The following is a 19,669-nucleotide window of genomic DNA, read 5'->3' as shown; positions in this document are numbered from 1 at the left end:
GATCTAAAAAGATGGTTGGCCATAGCTGGTGCCACTTCCCTACAGGAGCGGTTGTTGGCACATGCACACACACAACACTGACCCTGAATCTGATGGCTGCAGTCAGTGGAGGTTAAAATCCCAGCTACATCATAAAGTGTAAAAGTGTAAACAAAGCGTACTTGGCCTTGGCGGGTGGAGGTTGCACGCTTGGCTCAAGGACTCGATACTGATCCATAATCTTCTCCACCAACTTCTGCTTCTCCCGCCGGAGCTCGCTCAGCTTCTCTCTGCAGGGAAAACACAAGAGGGAGATGATCGAGTCAGTCAGAAGGCGCCGGCAGTGTCTCCTGCATCTCTGATCAACCAGAATCTGACATGTTGGCGTGGTCATTAGCGCGGGGGGAGCGAGCCCGCTGCCACTCACATCTAGAGTGGGATGAAGTTGGCTTCTGCATCGGTAATGTTAACGGCGGAGTCGAGGTGAAAGGTCAGCGTTGTACCACACACTCATGCATAAGAAATCAGATCAAGCGATGCATGGAAACAAACCTCCACAAGCACAAAAGAGGTGCCAAGAAATGAAGCCACTGACACTGCAGTCTGGGTGGAGAGATGGAAGAGTGGAGCCCCCTACATGGCCACTTCCACCAGTACAATGTATTTGGCTTGTGCCTCTTGTTCATTACAACCAGAAACAGACACAGGGAACTACAAAACACAATTGTCCAAGAAGATAAAAAATACAACAACATATTCAACTGTGTAAATAAAAGATAACAGATTACATCTCTGCCATGAAGTGCCCCTGCAGACGCACGCAGCTGGATTAACAAGTGCAAGTTATGGAAGGTTGGCTGCATATTTCATACATGTGAACATACATATTTCATCAACTGCAGAGCGTCTACTCGCTTTCACTGGAGGCGGGAACAACTCAGCTGATCGTACGCAACAGAGTGGGCAGGAATGGATGTGACATCACTCAAAAGCAACTGAGCCAGGTGTATTCAAGGCGCATTATTGCACTGTAATAATTTTACCTGCAGCTAGCTTTACACTAGTCAACAAAATACATTTTCATTAAGGCTAAATGTGCTTTCTGTTGACTGAGCTTATCATAAAACTAGTTTGGAAAACATGGAGACGGACTCTTGAAATACACTGGAATCATCAGCTCCTCACATCTGTTATTGACGTTAAACTGCTCCCAACACCACAGCCACTCTCAGCTGCTGCTTCTCCTCCAGGAGATCAGCTCTGTGGGTGGAGCTTCTTTAAGGTCAATAACACACCTGTGATGTTTTCGCTTTGACATGACCAGACTCAGTGTTTTGGCAGCATGACGCTCTTAAGCCTGTAAACATCCATACATTAGCCGCGTTGTTGTACAAGCCGCAAGGTTCAGACAGAGCGGAGAGGACATATGTTCAGTCGACACATTTAGCCATTTTCAAAATATAGCCGACCATATGACCAAGTGCTTCAAATGAAATGTCTAATGTCCATCTTTGCTGCCATCACAAATTTGGCCCATGAGGGAGACAGACATAAACCCTGACAGTATAAGTAACTTCTGGTGACTGAGTGATGATACTTACACAGCTCCCCCTCTGAAAACATAGAGGTTCAAGCTCTGAATTGATAAGTGGAACTGGGAAGGGTGTTTGCTTTGGGCCATCCACTCCTACTTCTGCAGTCTAGTGGCCATTTTGAATGTAACGCTGTTTGACCACTCACTGGTATTCCCGCTGTTGGGTGTAGTGCAAGTCTCTGCGCTCCAGACTCTGCTCCAGCAAGGCCCGGTTCTCTTTCAGAAGACTCTGGTTCTGCTCTGCTAAATGTCGGTTCTCCTCCTCCATGTTTCCCTTGAGCTGGGTCAGCAGCTGGGAACACACACAAAGCCACACTGGTCAGATTGCAGTTGTGCATGTTTGAGCACACAGATGAACAGCAGCTTACACCGACTCTGTGGCGCAACGGTAGCGCGTCTGACTCCAGATCAGAAGGTTGCGTGTTCAAATCACGTCAGGGTCAAAAGCTGGTTACTTTTATAATAATCCAACTCTGCTCCACGGGAATCCGTTTCACTGCAAACATCTGTTGAGGTGGCTTAGTGAGAAGCCATTCACTGTGAAATAACCTTAACCCTGAGACACAATATTAGAATCTCATGTAATAGGATCTAAAAAGGTTTCTCCAGGTTCCCCTGCATTCAATGCCATTTAGACTCAGCACTTGCTGCCGGAAATAAATGTATCCGCCAAGGATCCAATAAAAAACTGAAAGATGCTATTTTTAAACCACTGATATAAAACAGTGTTGTTCAAAGGGAGATGAACTGGTGCCTAGAATGATGTCCACCGACGACACTCCTCGTGACACAGAGAGAGCAAATCATGGAGAAACTGAAATCCCCAAATAAAATTAAATTTCAACTGGTTTAACGTTATTCTATCCGTTGAAGGGATTTTTATTTTTATTTATTTATTTATTTTATTGTTTAAAAAAATCACAGGAATACGAATATCATTATAAGCATTTTGGAGCTTGCTAGTGGTTAGAGTTGTTTCAGGAGCAAGAAAACTCAAGAAGTGTCACAAGTACCAAGTTCAGACCCTTTTTGTCAGTTGCTTTGACTCTCGCTCCCCTCGTCTTTGACTCTGTGGCGCAATGGTAGCGTGACTGACTCCAGATCAGAAGGCTGTGTATTCAGATCACCTCTGGGTCACGTTTTTGTCTTGAGGAAAATGTCAGTCACAGTCCAGAAAATACACATGTAGTTAAACCTAAGTTTGATGATGTTAAGTAAGTCATAAAACCTCCAATCCACGATAGATCAAATAGTGTAATACTACTAATGCTGATGAGGCCACCAGTAGCAAGAGATGCTACCAAAATGCTTGGCAACAGTTAAAACCGTAGCCTTGCTGCAACACAGTTCAAAAATGTACTGTTGCCGCTAGAGAACTCCAGAAAACCTTTAGATATTGGGTGACCGCTATAAAAACAAACATGTGACCCTGACGTGATTTGAACACGCAACCTTCTGATCTGGAGTCAGACGCGCTACCGTTGCGCCACAGAGTCCTGATGCACTTCTACCTTGACCACACACCTTCACGACACAGTAATGGAGGATTCCTTGGTCCCGCGACGCAGAGCTTGCACAGCTAACGGCGAATGTGCCATCTCACTTCAAAAAAATTGACACTCGCAGAACAACAAGCCCTGGTGTTTAAAAGTTGGTTGAAATTCTAAAGTTATTTAAAATCAATCAATCCTTTTATCTGGAATCATTTTTAAACAAATACAAGCATCTCAAAATCGCAGAGTGTCAGTGGCTACAATTTTTCTCAAATGAAAAGGGATTTTACAGGACGAAGCACAACTGTGCTTTGGTCGAGGTTCCTTTGGTGGTGAGCCTCAGTGTGCCACGGCTTAAAAGCGGTCAAAAAACACTGGGTTATCCAGTCAGGCGTCATCTAAAACAAGCAGCCTTTGAATTGGTAGGAACAAAAACTTGCACCAAGTGCGGCCCTCCTGGGTCAGTTTGAGACCCCAAACTCTGCTGATGAGCTCAACATAGTAGCAGTACTACAGTGCACAAATACTAAATAATGACAACATAGCAAAAACTGCACAGCACTTCCATATTGGTTCTCAGTTCCAACGATGAAGTGTTTTTAAAAGCAAGCGGACGCATGCAACCACTGGATTAGCTCACTGAAAACTGGAGAAGACTCGCCGCCGCCAGATAAATGTAACATTTCTTGTTACATTTATCAGTGATGATGCTGATTCCAACATACTAACAGTGGCTCCACATTTCATTTAGAACTGATTGACTTGTTTAGCAAAACAATTTTGTCCCAATCATTCAACCAAATTATGGTAAAAACAATTCCAACATTCCTCATAACAAATGTTTTGTTTTTTGCCAGATTGGAAGAAAGGCATCGGAGAATAAAGAAGAACAAGAACATCAACATTTCATTTCTAAGTTTCCCTTGGCATCATTGCTGTCACACACAATCTGATTGCACCATTTGCTCCTTTCTCATTTGTGACCTTTTTTTTCCAGAGCACAAAAACCTTTGTTTTCGAGGCAACATGTTTCAATTTCTTACTTGGTGAAATGACTTTTTTTCTGTGTTCACTGACGCGTCTATTAACTCGCCACCTAAATAGTATTTTAAATGCTAATTTTTATGCAAATTGCCCGTTCTGCTTAGAACTGCCAACATCTCCGTCATGAATACTGACTCGGCGTTGCTCCAGTGAGCAGCGGGTTTTTAAAGAGAGCAGAATGGTCCTCGCTAGAAAAACAATCACTTTAATTGGGCCGGCATCAAAAAGAGCATGGAAGGACTCATTCAAAGTTGAGACAGTCGAACTGTTTGGAAGCGAGAGGAATTCTTTCCTTTATATCTATCTTTCTTATGTGTCTTTCTTCAGTAGCTTCTGAGCTCGTCTGTGTTACAGGGCCAGCACTCCACCGCTGTACCTTCAACTCCCAGAAATGGAGGGCAGGTTTGCTCTCGGTGTATTCAGGGAGAGCCAAAAGAGGCTATAAGGGAAAACAAACACCCTGCTGAGAGTCATTATCAACCTGTGCCACCAGTGCACCTGCGCTACAAATGTCCAATCTCTTTATGCTTCTCTCCCCACCGACACACACAGACTGAAGCAACCTCACACTACCCCCATGATTCTTAGTGCTGTTATTAAGGACCAGCAGGGGTGATAAGCATGGTGATGATGTAAGCTTTGAACTAGCTAAGCATACCGTGCATTATTATACGTCAAAGCAGAGAGATACACTTCTTTAAATGACATGAAATCTCTGACCCAGAACTGCGTAGGGTGCTGAGCCCACAACTTGCCAGTCTGTGTTTGTATGGTACCTGGTACTGACTGGTGAGCCTAGCGCTGCTGAGGTCCAGGCTCTGGTTGGTCTCCCTCAGCCCGCTGAGTTCTCCCTCCAGCCTTGTCCTTTCCAGCTGGGAGGCGCTCAGCTCCGCCCTCAGCACGGATCCCTGAGCCAGCAACTCGGCCTGCGATGCCAGCCAGTCCTTCAGCTGGGCCTGCAGCCTGCAACACAGCACAGGTTTCATTCAGCACTGCCCAAACTCTGTGTTTAATATGATGGTTAACTGCTCTCTAATGAGCAGAGGAACACAAACACAATGGGTAATGCCCAGGACCAAATATGTGCTGCGTGTTATGGAGTGGACCAGGCGCTTCCCATTGCTTCACTTGCTGGTGAAAAGTGGTACGAGATGAGACGTAATGGCCACTGCAACACTCGGCAGTAACCACGGACGGGCCTGTAGTTTCCCATTCTGTCTTCATTTTGTGTGATGAATGATGTCAAAACAAAGCACTGACCAGCTTTTTTGCCAGCTACATAATAAATATTCAATTCAATATTAATATTACATTGCAAACAAACATTGCAAGATCAATATTGGAAACTTCTACAAACACAGAGCAAAGACCTCTTTGGTCTGAGCTTTACAGAAACTCATTCCGTTTCTCAGACAAAAGAATCCCATAATATCCTCCAGCCACACTGTAGTAGCAACGAAAACAAACACAAAGAAGAAAACAAAGAAAAGGTGATGATATCTATGACTAAGTATAATCCAATATTTCTGAAGAATAACAACAGGACTGTAGTTTTACATAACATCTCTAATTATTGTGGATTAAAACGTCATCCAGCAGGAAATAAATCACTGTTTTAAACAAGCAAGCCGTGATTCACATCGTTTCTGGTTTTCTTGACGTTGAGTTTGTTATTAAATGATTTCAAGCGTAATTTCTGCCATTCAATAATTCATTTGATTCATCAACCCATGTTGACCAAGTCTAAACAGAGATGATGTTTGACTTGACACACACCGGAATGTCACCAGAGTCAAGTCCTGGAGGTGCTGTGTCCTGCCTCTTTCTTCTCTGTGGACTTACTTTTTCTAGAGGTCACATGCTGCTCCAACCAAGCATAAAGATGCTTGTCGACCATGTAAATATGCAGCAGATAGAAAAAAATGATGCATTACTCACTGGGCTACGTTATAAAATAAAACTAGTGTAGTGTTTCAGTGGAAGTCAAGATGCACAAACGGTCTATTTTCCCCACTCACAATGGAAGACACACTCCCGCCCCACCTTCCATCACATGCCCTTCCTTCTGCATCTGTTTGGCGTTGACTTTCTTGACCCATTGCTTATAGTAATAACCTCAAAATGATGGATGGTGTAATCGTTGCTGCTCATGACATTTACATTCAGTGAGGGCGAAACAACAAAACACATTTGAAACCAGCTCAAGTCCAGATAGGTTGGGAAGCTGTCAGGGTGAATCCATCATTTGCCTCAACACGTAGAAAGTAGAATGGAACATATAAAGCGATGCTCGCTTCACATTAGCGAGTGTATTCTGGGATGGTTGAGTGGCAGGCGGCTTCTGTTGAACTGTGAGTGACTTACATTAGTGACTGGCTCTGACTGATCAACAGCACAGCTTTCTGGATCCATAACATGAAGCACACTGTGTTGTCTGAGCCTCAGAGGGAACAGCGCCGTGAACAACAGTAAGACTTGAAAATGGATATGGATCACATGATGCTGTGATGAATGGGATTGAACGGCTCCATCCTGGGGCCAGGATCGACCAGGGACGCTCCATTTCTGATTGAAAATTGATTTGAGTGGTTGTTTAAATGGGTTTCCGCTGAAAGGTCAAGCTGCGTCTTATCATCGACATTCCTTAATAACGCAAGGTATGTCAGGAAAAGAATGGTGTCAAATACAAAATACAGGGCTCAGAGGCAGGAAAGCAAACAGAGGGAGAAGGTGGGAGGAAAATGGCAGCCATTTCCCTCCCTTCTCATCACTGTTAGGGAGACTTCAGGCCCATTCAGGCTCCCTTCACGTACAAAATTGTACTGGTCCTTTTCCGCTTTCCCTCTCTATGTTGGTATTGCTGTTCACCCATATGTGCACAAGGGGGCTCATCTCAGAGTCAAAAGTTGATGACAACAACAAAGTCCAAAACCAACATGATCACCAAAAGATATTTGCCTTTAATTTATAAAAATGCCAGCTTTTAAACCTGAAGGTGAAGGGAAAAGCTGTGGAGCGATTCAAACCTTTAAAATCATTTGAATTTGTTTGATTCACCATCAAGTCTAAGCCAACGTTGTGCTTCTATTGAGCCATTGTCTGTGCGTAATTATTTGTACTTGATGTTCCAGTGGCGTGATAGAAGCCCTATCTCCTGAGAGTAAATGAGCATTAGTCACCTCTGGCTCTCTTCCCTCAGCCTCTCCAGCTCCCTCTCTCTCTCCTGGCTCCTCTGGGCCTCGGCTTCCATCGCCTCCCTCTCAAACTTCACCTCTCTCTCCACATCCTCCAGCAGAGTTTTCTTCTCCACCAGCTCCTTGTACCTTGGACGACACAAAGATGACCATGAAAAAACACAAGATGTGTGTGAATTTTGAATACTTTTCCAATCTGACTTACAATGCCTCCAGCTCACGATGCTTGACCTCCTGGCTGCGATTGTTGCTCCGCAGTTGGGAGTGTTTCTCCAGCAGCTCCTCCAGTTCTGCCTCCTGCCGCTGCTGCAGTGATGTCAACCGCTCGTGGTCCCGCCTCAGCGTCTCCATCCTCAGTGCCGATTCCTCTCGCTCCCGGACCCAAACCTTGGACTCGGCCTCCAGGGCCACACACCGGGCCTCGCTCTCACTGCAGCGTGCTAGCACAGCTGCATGCTGGGTGTGTGAGGAAGCCAGCTCCACCTGAGGAAAGGTGATGGGTCAGAAGACTTTTTGATTTACCAACTCAAAAATGTCCGTCTTACTTTCGTTTCATTACACCTCTGTAGTTCACAGGTCTGAGACTCATTCTGCGCAGCAACAGTAGAGTTCTAACACACTACTCTTCTGTGTCCTTCAGCCTCCAATGAGCCATCCTCATTTCAAAGTACACACACAGAATAACCAGACAGAAAACTCCAAAACAGGCGACTGTATTTCCATATAACTCACAGGGTTGGGAAGAAAGCAAGAAACTCGGCCGTGACTTCAATTTAGATATATCAAATCATTTGTTCTACTTGTGGTTCCAAACTAGCACAAATACTGTCTTCATAAAACACAATATAGAATATATAAATTGCTACAATAAAGGGCATCTCTTCTCATAATTTTTGTGACTTAAATACTATAAAAGAGAAGAAAAAATGTTATTATTATTCGATTCACATGAATACATTTAATTTACTCTATCTCAATATAAATGATGAATAATGTTTTTCTTCAATATATTTTATTTATTTATTTTAGGAAACAATAGGGTAGCAATGAGTGTGTTGACAAAGCTCCTTAACGCTACTGCCACCCGCTAGCCGACTGCACAAATTGGAATGTATTTAACACGAATTATGTAACATGCATCATATCAATAATGCTAAAAATCACAGTTTGAGAGAAAATGAGGGGCATGGTGGAGGCATGAACAGTTTAGAGCCTCTCCTAACATAAACTTTATAAAAAAAATTTATATTATACTGATATGTTAAACGTATACAATTTTTACTCATTTTGGGTAAGTGCAAGACCAATGTTTTACTCAGAATGAACAGTTGAACAAGTTCCCACATCACTATGATCCAAATTACTGGCAGTTAAATGCAGCTTTCATCATCAAGCAAGCGACAAGTCAGTCCTTGAATTAAACTGGATTGACTCAAAATATAAGTTCAGTTAGAAGTTCAGTCGTGAATAGTGTCAAAAAGGGAATTACAGATTACATGTATGAAGTTTATTGAACCAAGTCTGAAAGTTTGTCTTTGGAATACGTAGCTCATCCAAAATCCTCCACTCACTTGTCCGCAACTGATATCTTAAAGGTTATCTTAGTCTGCCCAGATAGAGTGTGTGAATGCAACTCACACTTGTTGCCAAGCAACCAGAAATGAGTGGTTCAAGGGAATAAATTAGCGTATACATCAACTTGATCAGTGTAATCTGTGTTCACCTTTGTTACTTTGGATTTTTAACAATGACTTTCATTGTGAAAAAGCAGCCCTCGGGGTGCAATTATGTCTCAAGTTACTTCAAGACCTGTGATCTGCTAATGAAGTCGGTGAAAAAGTAGGGCAAACGTCAGCGTAAATATTGAACTCAGCAGGTGTGAGCCTCACCTGGAGTTGCGTGTTGATGGTCTGCAGGCGCGTGCAGGAGTCCTGCAGGCTGAGGGAGTGGCGGCGCTCAGCTTCCACTTGCTGCTTCAGCTGCTCACAGGCATCTTGAGACTGAGCTAGCCGCGACAGCAGCGCCTCGTGCGACGCAACCGCCGCTTCATTCTGACACGCACGAGGAAAGAAACAGGGAAAAACAATTAAAACACCAGACGTATTGTTTCACTCGTTCAAAACATCAATATGAGTTAAACTACGGCTAAATCTGCATCTGACCTTTCCGCAGCGCACCCAGTCAGAGCCAAGCTTTATGTGACATTTGCTTCAATCTATAAATACAGACATTAAATTCATCTTCCATGGGACGACTCAGTTGGGCCAAGGGCAGAATGTAAAGGTTGAAATGAATCCCACAGTACACATCTGCTGCAACATTTATTACTTGTGGAAATCTCTACGTATAGCAGGTATGAATGCGCTCGTTAAAAAGAACCATCGTTGATGTAGCCCAGATGAATAGATTGTACAGGCTTTTATGACGGTTTAAAAAATGCATAAACCAACAAAAACACAGTCCCATTTTATGCATCATGAGAATACAAGAAAATCCAAGTAACACATTCAGAGAAGCAAGTCGCTGCTCAGAAATCAGGCTCGGTTTGGAAGCTACTGTGGAAGCGACCGCTTGGTGAGGTTTCATGAAACACTGTCCTTCCTTTCTGAGGCCTCTGGATAGCACTGTCTGCTGTATCGTCTTTTGACTTCAAACAACACATTTCATGAAACCTCGCATCATGTTTAAGCCAAGAGCACCACCTACAATGCTCTAAAGTCAGCACTCTGTTTCATGACATCTCATCAGCCCATCACTAGAAGCTAGTGTTTCAACATTACAATCTAAAACAGGAGCAAAGTGTTGGAGACAGCTATTTTAACCTGAGCGTTTCCTGCTTCCTAGCATGGTGACTCTGGAGTGACTTGATGGCCCTCACTAACAGCCACAAATGTGTTTGTCATGCGTGCATTGTCAGGTCAAACCTCTCGATGAACATGCACCATTTGCAACAGGAAAACCTGTCAGACAAAGAGGAAACTCAAATTCCCACAGTGTGTGGCAGGAAACACCGGGGACAGCATTAACATGTTATTATGTAACGCTGCTTGAGTCAACAGCAGGACTCTGGGATTCAGGAATACTGCCTCACTTTCTAGGACGTTAGACAATTTCTTAGACGCATGGTATTTTCATTTTTTTAGGGATGCACTGATCGATCAGCCAGTTAAAATCATTTATGATGTGATCTGATTACATCACGATGTAAAAATGACCAAACAAAGGAGGCTGTGAAGCTGCAATCTTACAGCAACAGACAGTGAGCCAGCCAGCCACGATGGCGGTCAGTCGGCAATACTTCTCCATCAAGGAAAATGACAACTGAATTGCAAAAAAATTGAGCGCTACCAAGAGGCCAACAAGCAAAAGCTAACGGGAGCGAACCTCAGGTTATAAGACAGGATTCTGCTGTTTTACAACTGATGACTGAAGTAACAGGGATTTATTTTACTTGGGCTTTTGTATTATTTATCTGTCATTTATTTTATTTTTTTTATTTTTTAAACTGTGGAATTATTTAGCAGTGAACATGGTGAATAAAGATGCACTTTCTTAATGCACCAGAATGTTGAATCACATCGCTGGTGGTAAACCTACGAACGTGCACTCTAGTACATGATGGTTTCATTACTGTTGAAGTTCATTGCTTTTGTGTTTCCGAGTGCACTCCGAAATAAAGTGCGAGAGGATGAGGGATGTGACATTATAAAACGACGAGGGGAGATAAATCTGTAGTTCTGGAGATAAAACAGTCACGAGATGGAAGCTTCCCTCCTGCTAGAATGTCTGCATCGTAAAGATCACCAGACTCAAAAGGACACCCACGTCCCCTAAATGAAAAAGGTCGACACGCAGACACACCTCCTTCTCCAGCTCAATCAGCCTCTCCTTCAGCTCTGCTGCACCGTGATCTGGTGTCCAGGACGGGTCACGTTCAGGGGAAGGAAGTGCAGGTGAGACGTCCTCTGGACGCATCGTGTAAACATCTGCTGCATCTAAAGACTCATGTGGTGATGTCAACACGCCTCCTCTGTTTCTCTCCGACTGGACACGAGGTTCACGCATGTCAAGACTTTTGGAGAGAGAGCCGTTTCTCTCCTCCGTCTGCGCGAGGGAATCTGTTGTCTCCTGGAGCTCAGCCTCGGCTTTCTGTAGTTTCTGGCCCAGATGTTCCACTTCAGTTGACAAACGATGAGAATGGGCCTTTTCAGCGTGCAAGTCCTGATAAAAGAGAAATAAATTAGAAAGAGAATCAGAACAGAAGAGTGGGGTAAAGGACGTTTGGGATATTTGGGGAGGTTTAGCACATTCACGCAGGGCAGAATTCTATTCTCATCTCATGTGAATGTTTTACTTGAAATTGAGGCAACACATTGTGGCAGTCATGCATCCTCCATTCATGTCAACAGTGCCAGCTTTCCGACCATACAGCCCCATACCTGAGACAGAGCGGTCACATCAACTCGAGCGTCTGCGAGCTGCTGCTCCAGCTGCTGTTTACTCTCCTCCAAGCTGGCTATTTGAGTGCTGAGCTCCTTCTGCAGGTCCTGGAGCCGACAGCAGAGCCCCTTGGACTCCAACAGCTGCTGATTTACACACCTGGACACACGCAGGTCAGACACAGTTCCAGTTAAGGAAAGCCCTCTCTGAAGGACAATTCTGGACCTGAGCTCATAATGGGGTTTAAGTAAATATGGACCTCCAGGTACCTGTGTTCAGAGTCCAACACCCGAGCCCTCTGGTTGCTGTGCTCCAGAGCCAAGGTGGTGCTCTCGAGCTGCTGTCTCAGTCTGGCAGCTTCCCGGTCTCGTTGTCTTCCCTCCTTTTTTTGGCTGTCCAGCTCCCCCTGACACAGCTCCTTCTCCTGCTCCAAGCGCGTGGCCTCCAAGAGAGCCTGGTCTCGTGCCCGAGCCAGAGATTGCGCCTCCGTCGTTGCCTCACGTAGCTCTGATTCCAGTTCTTCCTCCCGACGATGTGAAGTCTCCAGACTGCGAATGTGACGCTCCATTTCTGCCTTAAGAGTCTGTATAGTCAACTCCAGCTGCTCACTCTGGAGGAATGAGGAAAAACATGCACTTCTAATAAAGATTTTCACATAGAATCTTAATGCTGTAAACAAAGAAAAGCAATATGAAGCAAATGGATGAATCATAGTTGAAATGAGAATCTCTTCTACTCTTCCTCATCTATTGCAGAAAAGCAATACATCTTACAAACAACTTAAAACAGCGGACTATACCCTTAGATGACACACTCCACAGTAGTGTCTAACAATGTCCATTTCTTGTTTTGGCCCTTCCTCTTGTTACAGAGGCTGGCTCGCACACTGTGCGATGCAATCTGAGCAAGTAACTCCAGTGGGACCTCATGTCGGCCACTCCGTTCCTTCTGCCCCAAATTATTCTCATGTGGATATTTTGGTTTAAAGTTCATGGAGCTCCCCTGGTTCCAAGCCTCTTGCTTCCCATTCACCTGTTTCATTTTGTTGTGCCTGACATTTCAAGCCATTGTTCAAGACTTTTGAGAAGTCTTGGGCTTCATGGAGCAACTGAGGACCAATTGACAGACATCAGGAGCTGCAGTCGAGGTTTCGTTAAGAACGAATGCTGCACATTCAAGGAGCTTTTTCAAAGACTTATCCTGGATCTGGACTTTGGTGTATCTGTGAATCCTGACGCGAATACTGAGGTTTTGCCACGTACCAGAACACCGATAATCTTTGTGTGTCAACAACCAGAATGAGGACATTTCCACTCATGGGTGTCACATGGTTTGACGTTACACTCCCTTGTGTATTGAAACAACAACAAACGTCTCACCAAGGTGACGCAAAGTCAGTTTTGTTTTGATTAACAAAACTTTTGATTTGTTTCAGCTGCTTTAACTGCTTCAGAATCCTTCACGTTATTTTGATGTGAAGCTAATATGTGCTAGTATGTGACATTTGAAGACCTCCCTCTGCTGCTCAGGCTGCATTTCAATCTTGGTTCCTTATCATGCAGTATTATACTGTGTGGAAGGTCAAACAAAAAAGTCTAAAAATGGCATCCATTTAACAGGATCTGAACATGAAATACTGGCCGGCCCTTTACATCGGTGGCTACATTCAACATACTCCAGGGGGATATTTGTGGGCCACAATATCAACGTCGACTGTAAATAAGTAATTTAATTTTCAGCAGACGATTGACTGATTTGCCCATCCCAGGCCTGGGGTTCGGCACATAGCAGCCTCCCCAGTTCCAATCGAGGTATTCAATAAACAAACAGTTTGTGTTAAACCTTGCGCTGAGTCGTGCGAAGAGCGTCCAGAGAGCCCCTCAGCGTGTCCCGCTCCCGCTCCAGCACGGCCCGCTCTGCCTCCAGTGTTGCGATGACCGTGGTCTGGATCCTGTGAAGCTCCTCTTGGCTGCGCAGACGACAGAGCTCTTCCTCCATCACCAAGCCCTCTGACTGCAGGATCTGCCTCAGTAGAAGAACACTTGAGGAAACGCTCCCAGTGTAGCACATGACTTCAAACATAAATCTCTGTTTACATAGTTAGTCCAAACACATCATATACATAACACAAAGTACCTTGACCAGAGAAAGATGAGCAGAGATGCTGATCCTGCGTCATCATTATTATATGCAAACACACCTCCACCTGCCTGCGGGCCTCCAACAGACTCTCAGCCGTCCTCCTCAGGTGCTGCACCTCTGTCTGTAGAAGAACCAGCTTCTGCTCGGCCTCCCAAGTTTTCTTGCTCTGCTCAGCCAGCTTGGATCGCAGCTCCTGGGCCACCACTGACTGTCGATCAGCTTCCTCCTCTGCCTTCTGGAGCTGGTGGGTGAGGAGTTCTTCAGCAGCAGGTTCTTCTGATCTGCTATTTTCTGTCTGCTTCACATTCTCTACAACATCACTCAATTCCTGTCCTCTTTCTCTTTCTTTCTGGCCTCCTTCATCCTCTCCTCCTCTCTTGGACTGGAGGTCCACATGACACATTTCTTCCATCCATTCTCTTATATGGAGTCGCTCCTCTCCGACTCCAGACTCTCTTTTCTCTCTCTGCTCCACTTTCCTCATGGTTCCTTCACCTTCTTCTCTGCAGGATTCAGATCCCAGGAGTCCGTGTTTCTCAATTTTCATCTCCGCTTCCTCAGCTTCTTTCTCATCCACCTCTTTTCCTTTTGGGTTTTGCAGTTTAGTCACCAGCTGTGTCAGCCGCTCCTTCAAAGCAGCATTTTCATTTTTCAAGTTTTCCAACTGAAACGAAGAGAAAGAAACATGAACTATAAAGCTGTCTGACTGCACCCAGGTTCACTGAAAAGAAGAGAAAGGGAGGATGGAATGATCCAATCACTTGTTGTTGTGCTGAATTGCTCTAGTGTAGTGTGTAGTGATCAGAGGTGAGAGTCCCTCAGCTTAGTCAGTAGGGAGCGACTTCAGTCATGAAGAGGCCACCATCGAGATACTTGTACTTCTCCTCCTGAACATGGATCTCATCTCAGACTTGGGCGGATCATTTCACCCTTGTCCAACAGAGACCACGGCCCCAAGCTTTGAGGGACGTATCCTCCTTCCACCTGCTTCACTGTTACAGTAAAGCATAAACAGCTCTTCTCATGCTCGTACAAATAAACCATCTGCATATTATGGTGGCATTTACATAACTTTTCCTTATTTCCCTATTTATCGCAGGGTATGTAAATAACTTCATGTCACATCAATAGAACAGAAGTTCATCGTTTCTTTGATGAATAACATCACAGATGGAGAGGGTGGGCGGTTGTGGGCGGTGAATTGGAACACTGTTGGAGAATGTTTATCCACTCTTGGACCTTTCATATTTCATTTTTCCTTTGGTCCAATATCTTTAGATTGTGTCAGATGCATCAATAAACATGTGTCCACCACCACCAAGGAAGTGATGAGGGACATTTTTATTTTAAATCAGGAACTGTTAACTGGAGTTGGGATTACCAGGGATCTACAGATCTTGAGAAGGATTTGTTGGCCCCTGTCGAAGAAGAGCTCCTTGCCCTACTGTGTGTGCGTGTTCTGCGAGTGAGTTACTGCCACCTGCTGTTTGTTGCATTATTAATGAGCAATGATATTTCAATAACATTCAATGCAATTCATTTTTGGAATTTAAACCAGTATCATGCACAAAAATAACCCTTTAAAGGAAACTTATTTTGCTATGCGAGTCTCCTTCCAGTGATCACTAAAAGCATCTAAATTCTCGCAGCAGTATAACTCTCAAAAATAACAAACAAACGAAAGGCTTTTCCAACCCTTTCCCGACACCAGTCTTCAACTATATGTCAAAATAAGTCAAACTTTCTGGTGCTCATGGATGAAGAAAGGGAGACAGAGGGCAACACAATGAAGTGAAACTGATGGATTGTTTTATATATATATATATATATATATATATATATATATATATATATATGTATCTATATAATAACATTACAACATATATAAATTTATAACATTTATAACATTTTCAGACTTCAATTCAAGACTTTTTGATGACGACTTTATTTCAATTCAAGAGAAAAGAAAATCCCAAAACCAATGCAACTGCGCCTCTGCATATTAAACGTGGGTCTGGTATTGACTGGTATGCGACGGAGGCACCAGACAAAATCTTGCCTCAGGCACCAACATTTCCAGGGCCAGTCATGCTTTAATAAATTATCAATCATTTAGAAATAACGGTGTAAAACTGCAACCTTCACGCCGTCGTGCTCAGACATAACCACAGAAATGGATGTGATATCAGTACAATAAAACATTAAAAAATGCTTTTTTTGTCCTTCTATCAAGCAGAAGATATGATAATGGGACTCGTCGCCTTCAGAGCGAGTGGAAGCTCTCATCAAAGGTTGACAATAACTTTGGGGCTTTCTAACAAACTTGTGCTGTGGAGTGTAACTCACAGTGCTGCTTGCATCATTTAACTTTGTGTCTTTTAAAAGGCCCACTAAGCTAGTCTCTTCTCTCACCTCTCTCAATGTGTTCAGACGCTGCGTCTCCAGGGAAGATGTTGCATCAGGTGAATCCACCTGCAGCAGTGGAATGTGATAGTTAACCCCTTCAGCTCCTGCTTCTCCTCCTGGTGCAGTTTCATCAACACTCTTCAAAGTCAGGGAGTTTTACCACAGACATTTTGATACATATGCGCAATCCATGTGTCCTATGTGTCTTTGCCAGGTCGTTTGTGTGCGTGTGTGTGTGTGTGTTTAAGCATATTTATTCTAGTGAGGTCCAATTTTTGGGGGGGGTCCTTTTCGTTTGTTGGACCCCAAAAGGTAAAGCCTCAACCCTTTGGTTGAGGGTCCTGGTCCAGGTTAGCAATGTGTTTTGGATGCCTAGGTTTAGGGGGAGAGGCTGGAGAAAGGGTGATGGCCAGAAGAGGTTTTATTTTTTGTGGTTATTTATTTAACCTGTTCATTTTGTTTTGTTGTTGTGGGATTTCCATTTCCATTTGTGCTATTGTTTTCCATATATTTTTCAGACTACGATTTTTCCTGACCTTTGAAATCCTACAAATCCCCAGACAGCGACAGAAAAAATTAAATTAAATAAATATAAAATAAAGTATTTATTTTAGTTTATTTTTTCCTTCAAGTGAATACCTTCTTCTGCCGTACTATTGAGACCCACATTTCATAACATGTTTAACAATAACTAAGTTTAACAAGGGCTATCAAAGTAATGCATGGTAGTCCTTAAAGGTTCTATTCTTCCTATAGTGTATAAAAATAAGACACATCTGCTCCCAGTAGGATCCCAACCTCCTGCTGGGCCTGTAGCTCCTCCAGACGTCTTCGAAGTTCAGCATTCTCCTGCTCTGCCCCCAGCAGCCTCAGAGTGGAAGCCTCGCTCACCTCCACACTCAGAGGCTTTTGGTCGACTGCAAAAGAGAGCGGGAACCGTTTCACCATGAACGACAGCAGACATCATGAGCATGATATCACTCCGTCTCCTCGTTGATTTTCTCTTATCACTTAATGAAAGTGTCCTAAATGACAAGGTGTGTAGAAGCTGACCAATGAAATCTCTCAGCTCCTCATCAGACTCAACCTCTGATTGGAGGAAACGGGCTCCACTGGGGTCGGCATGGCTGTTGCTTTGCCTCAGGTCAGTCTCCAGGCTGATGTTCATCTCCAGCAGCTCATCAACGCGCTGTCTCTCCGTGTCACGCTCCTGCACACACGCACAGATTTCAAACACACGACATGAAAGCATGGAGTAATCTGACACACGTTGTACCCACAGCTTCTACGTCCATGAGTCTCTGACGCAGCAGGAGATTGTCCCTCTCCAGCTCTCGTAGCGAGGTGCAGCGGGCCCTTGAGTCTGCCAGTTGTTCCTCCAGGAGAACTTTGGTCTCATGCAACGTTGCGCAGAGCTGCTGCTGCTCCTGTAGGGGGCGCAACACAGAATTAGCCTTCCTGAGAGCAATCATTGTCACTTTGTCTGTAGTTGAGTACAAGTGAGTTTCATTTGCAAACCAGCAGCCTAATAATGAGGATGCCGCAGCCAAAAGAGGGCGCCATTCCCTCACTTGAGAGGCCCTTTCGTCAAATCACAGAAATATAGTCTAGTTTGCATCCAGATTTAGATCAACACTGCATCCAACAATAGGAGACAGTTCGGACTTAACGCTCCCAGCACTAGTATAAACAACCTGTTTACATTTGTGCTTGTGTGCTAGTGCATTCTATGCTAACGCTGGGCTCCAGCATGACAAACAGACTATTTCAGGGCAGGAATCACTTGAGAGCTGGAGAGTGCACACCTGCATCAATCACTTCGCCTGTGTCAAGTTTACAGGGATTTTTACGGCCCTTTTATGGACCACCACTACAGGCTGCGGAGCTGCAGCACCAAGGACAGTGGTTTTTGCGCCGACTGCATATCGACGGCGTTCACCCAGATTTATGTTTATTTTCCACCCGACTGTCCCAGAGAGCACCATCAGATAAATCTTGGATGCGGCCGGAAAACGATCCCACTCGCTCGGACTCCAGCTAAACCTCGTGCAGGAACAACCAAGCTGTTTGCCAGAAGTGGAGGGCCAGCATGGACGCCATCCTGTCCCGGACTCAGCAGGGGCGAAACTTTCCGCTCAATAAACTGCTGGTCCATCTCTACCCATCCATCACCCGTGTGTTACCAGTGTCTGACGCATCTTGACTCTGCAAGAACAGACCTCGGCACACTCGTGTTTGACCTTCATCCGTCTGGGAGTCAAACATGGGTGCCATTACAAGCTCAGCTCAAATCCAATTATGCACCATTTTGGACAAGGTCTCCTGTATAATGAGTGGCTGGTAGCTTTTGATCGAGATTGCAAACATTTATTTTCAATTTCCTACGTTACCAGCGGCTTCTCTGTTTGTCTTCTGAATTTAGAGGAATTAAAAACAAACACGAGCGTGTGTTTATAGAGCTTTTTGACCCAGCCAAAAAAAAAAGAAAAAAAGTGAGAAGGTGACAGCCAGGACACTGAGGTGTTTTACATCGGTGCCAACGTGTTCCCTGACTCAAAACAGTGATGCTGACACAAAATACATTCCACCTCAGAGTCAAAGCAGGGGTAACTCTAGCCGTACACCTGCTCTTGTCAATGAAGCCACTTCAGGCTGTAAATTCTGATGACGTTATACAATATAATCTCATTCTCTGGCTCTGAGCTTCACACTTGTACTTACAGTCCCAAGGCTATGAGAGTGCGAATGGTTTTACAGTTTACGTGCTACTCATATTAAATAACAGTAGCTTTGAGAAATGGTCAGTAGAATCCGTATTTTATAGTTTTGGAAACTGGGAATCTTTACAGCAGCTACACACTTTGATCTGCTGAGAAATTGTGCAACACAAAAAAAGCTATTTCTTCTTTTGGTATAGTTGCTGGTGCAAAGAGTGAAATCACATTTCTTTTCTTTTACCTTCAGCTGAGTGCGTGCGATCTCCAGGCTGCGAAGTCTGTTCTTACAGCTCTGGAGCTCCGACTGAAGCTGCTCCGTGCGCGTCGCTCGCTCGCGGGCACAGTCCAGCTCGTCCCGGAGTGCACGCATGCCCCTCACCTCGGCCATCAGGGAGCGGCTCTGCAGCGGCAGACACAAGGTCAAGATACGGTTCCGAGTTGGGAGCTTCAACTGTTGCTGTTTGTATTCTGGGACGTGGACTGTGGGAAACCAGCATTAAAAATGGACGTGGTGTTTGATGAATCTATTCGGCACCCACTTTAAACTACAAATGACGCTAGTCAGAACGGAACCCCATGGTCCATCACCGCCGTGCTTCTCCGACTAAATAGATCAATTCTCATGATTCATTCATCATGAACAACTTGTACTTCATCTTT

The 19,669-nt window shown here is 44.4% G+C and overlaps 1 protein-coding gene and 2 non-coding genes across 4 annotated transcripts in view; 1 reads left to right on the top strand and 2 right to left on the bottom strand.

Moving 5' to 3' along the window:
* The window catches only part of ccdc88b (coiled-coil domain containing 88B), a 40,797-nt gene that overhangs the window by 5,052 nt on the left and 16,076 nt on the right, over positions 1-19,669 (bottom strand). For both annotated transcript variants that reach the window (XM_053878781.1, XM_053878780.1), the window contains 16 exons: positions 19,251-19,409; positions 17,573-17,719; positions 17,346-17,502; positions 17,091-17,209; positions 16,299-16,358; positions 13,945-14,550; positions 13,587-13,766; positions 12,014-12,354; positions 11,744-11,903; positions 11,166-11,525; positions 9,194-9,355; positions 7,510-7,787; positions 7,290-7,433; positions 4,887-5,073; positions 1,720-1,865; positions 162-269 (listed from right to left, as the gene is read on the bottom strand). In XM_053878781.1, the coding sequence (XP_053734756.1) occupies positions 162-269; positions 1,720-1,865; positions 4,887-5,073; positions 7,290-7,433; positions 7,510-7,787; positions 9,194-9,355; positions 11,166-11,525; positions 11,744-11,903; positions 12,014-12,354; positions 13,587-13,766; positions 13,945-14,550; positions 16,299-16,358; positions 17,091-17,209; positions 17,346-17,502; positions 17,573-17,719; positions 19,251-19,409 (3,314 nt within the window). The remainder of the gene's footprint in view (positions 1-161; positions 270-1,719; positions 1,866-4,886; positions 5,074-7,289; positions 7,434-7,509; positions 7,788-9,193; positions 9,356-11,165; positions 11,526-11,743; positions 11,904-12,013; positions 12,355-13,586; positions 13,767-13,944; positions 14,551-16,298; positions 16,359-17,090; positions 17,210-17,345; positions 17,503-17,572; positions 17,720-19,250; positions 19,410-19,669) is intronic.
* trnaw-cca (transfer RNA tryptophan (anticodon CCA)) lies at positions 1,945-2,016 on the top strand. Its single transcript has one exon. It is a non-coding gene; the product is annotated as a tRNA-Trp (tRNA).
* Positions 2,998-3,069, bottom strand: trnaw-cca (transfer RNA tryptophan (anticodon CCA)). The gene has a single exon. It is a non-coding gene; the product is annotated as a tRNA-Trp (tRNA).

Source organism: Synchiropus splendidus, chromosome 11 (assembly GCF_027744825.2).
Source record: "Synchiropus splendidus isolate RoL2022-P1 chromosome 11, RoL_Sspl_1.0, whole genome shotgun sequence".
Lineage (NCBI taxonomy): Eukaryota > Metazoa > Chordata > Actinopteri > Syngnathiformes > Callionymidae > Synchiropus > Synchiropus splendidus.
Note: the sequence above shows the minus strand (reverse complement) of the source record. Positions and strands in the feature narration are given on the sequence as shown.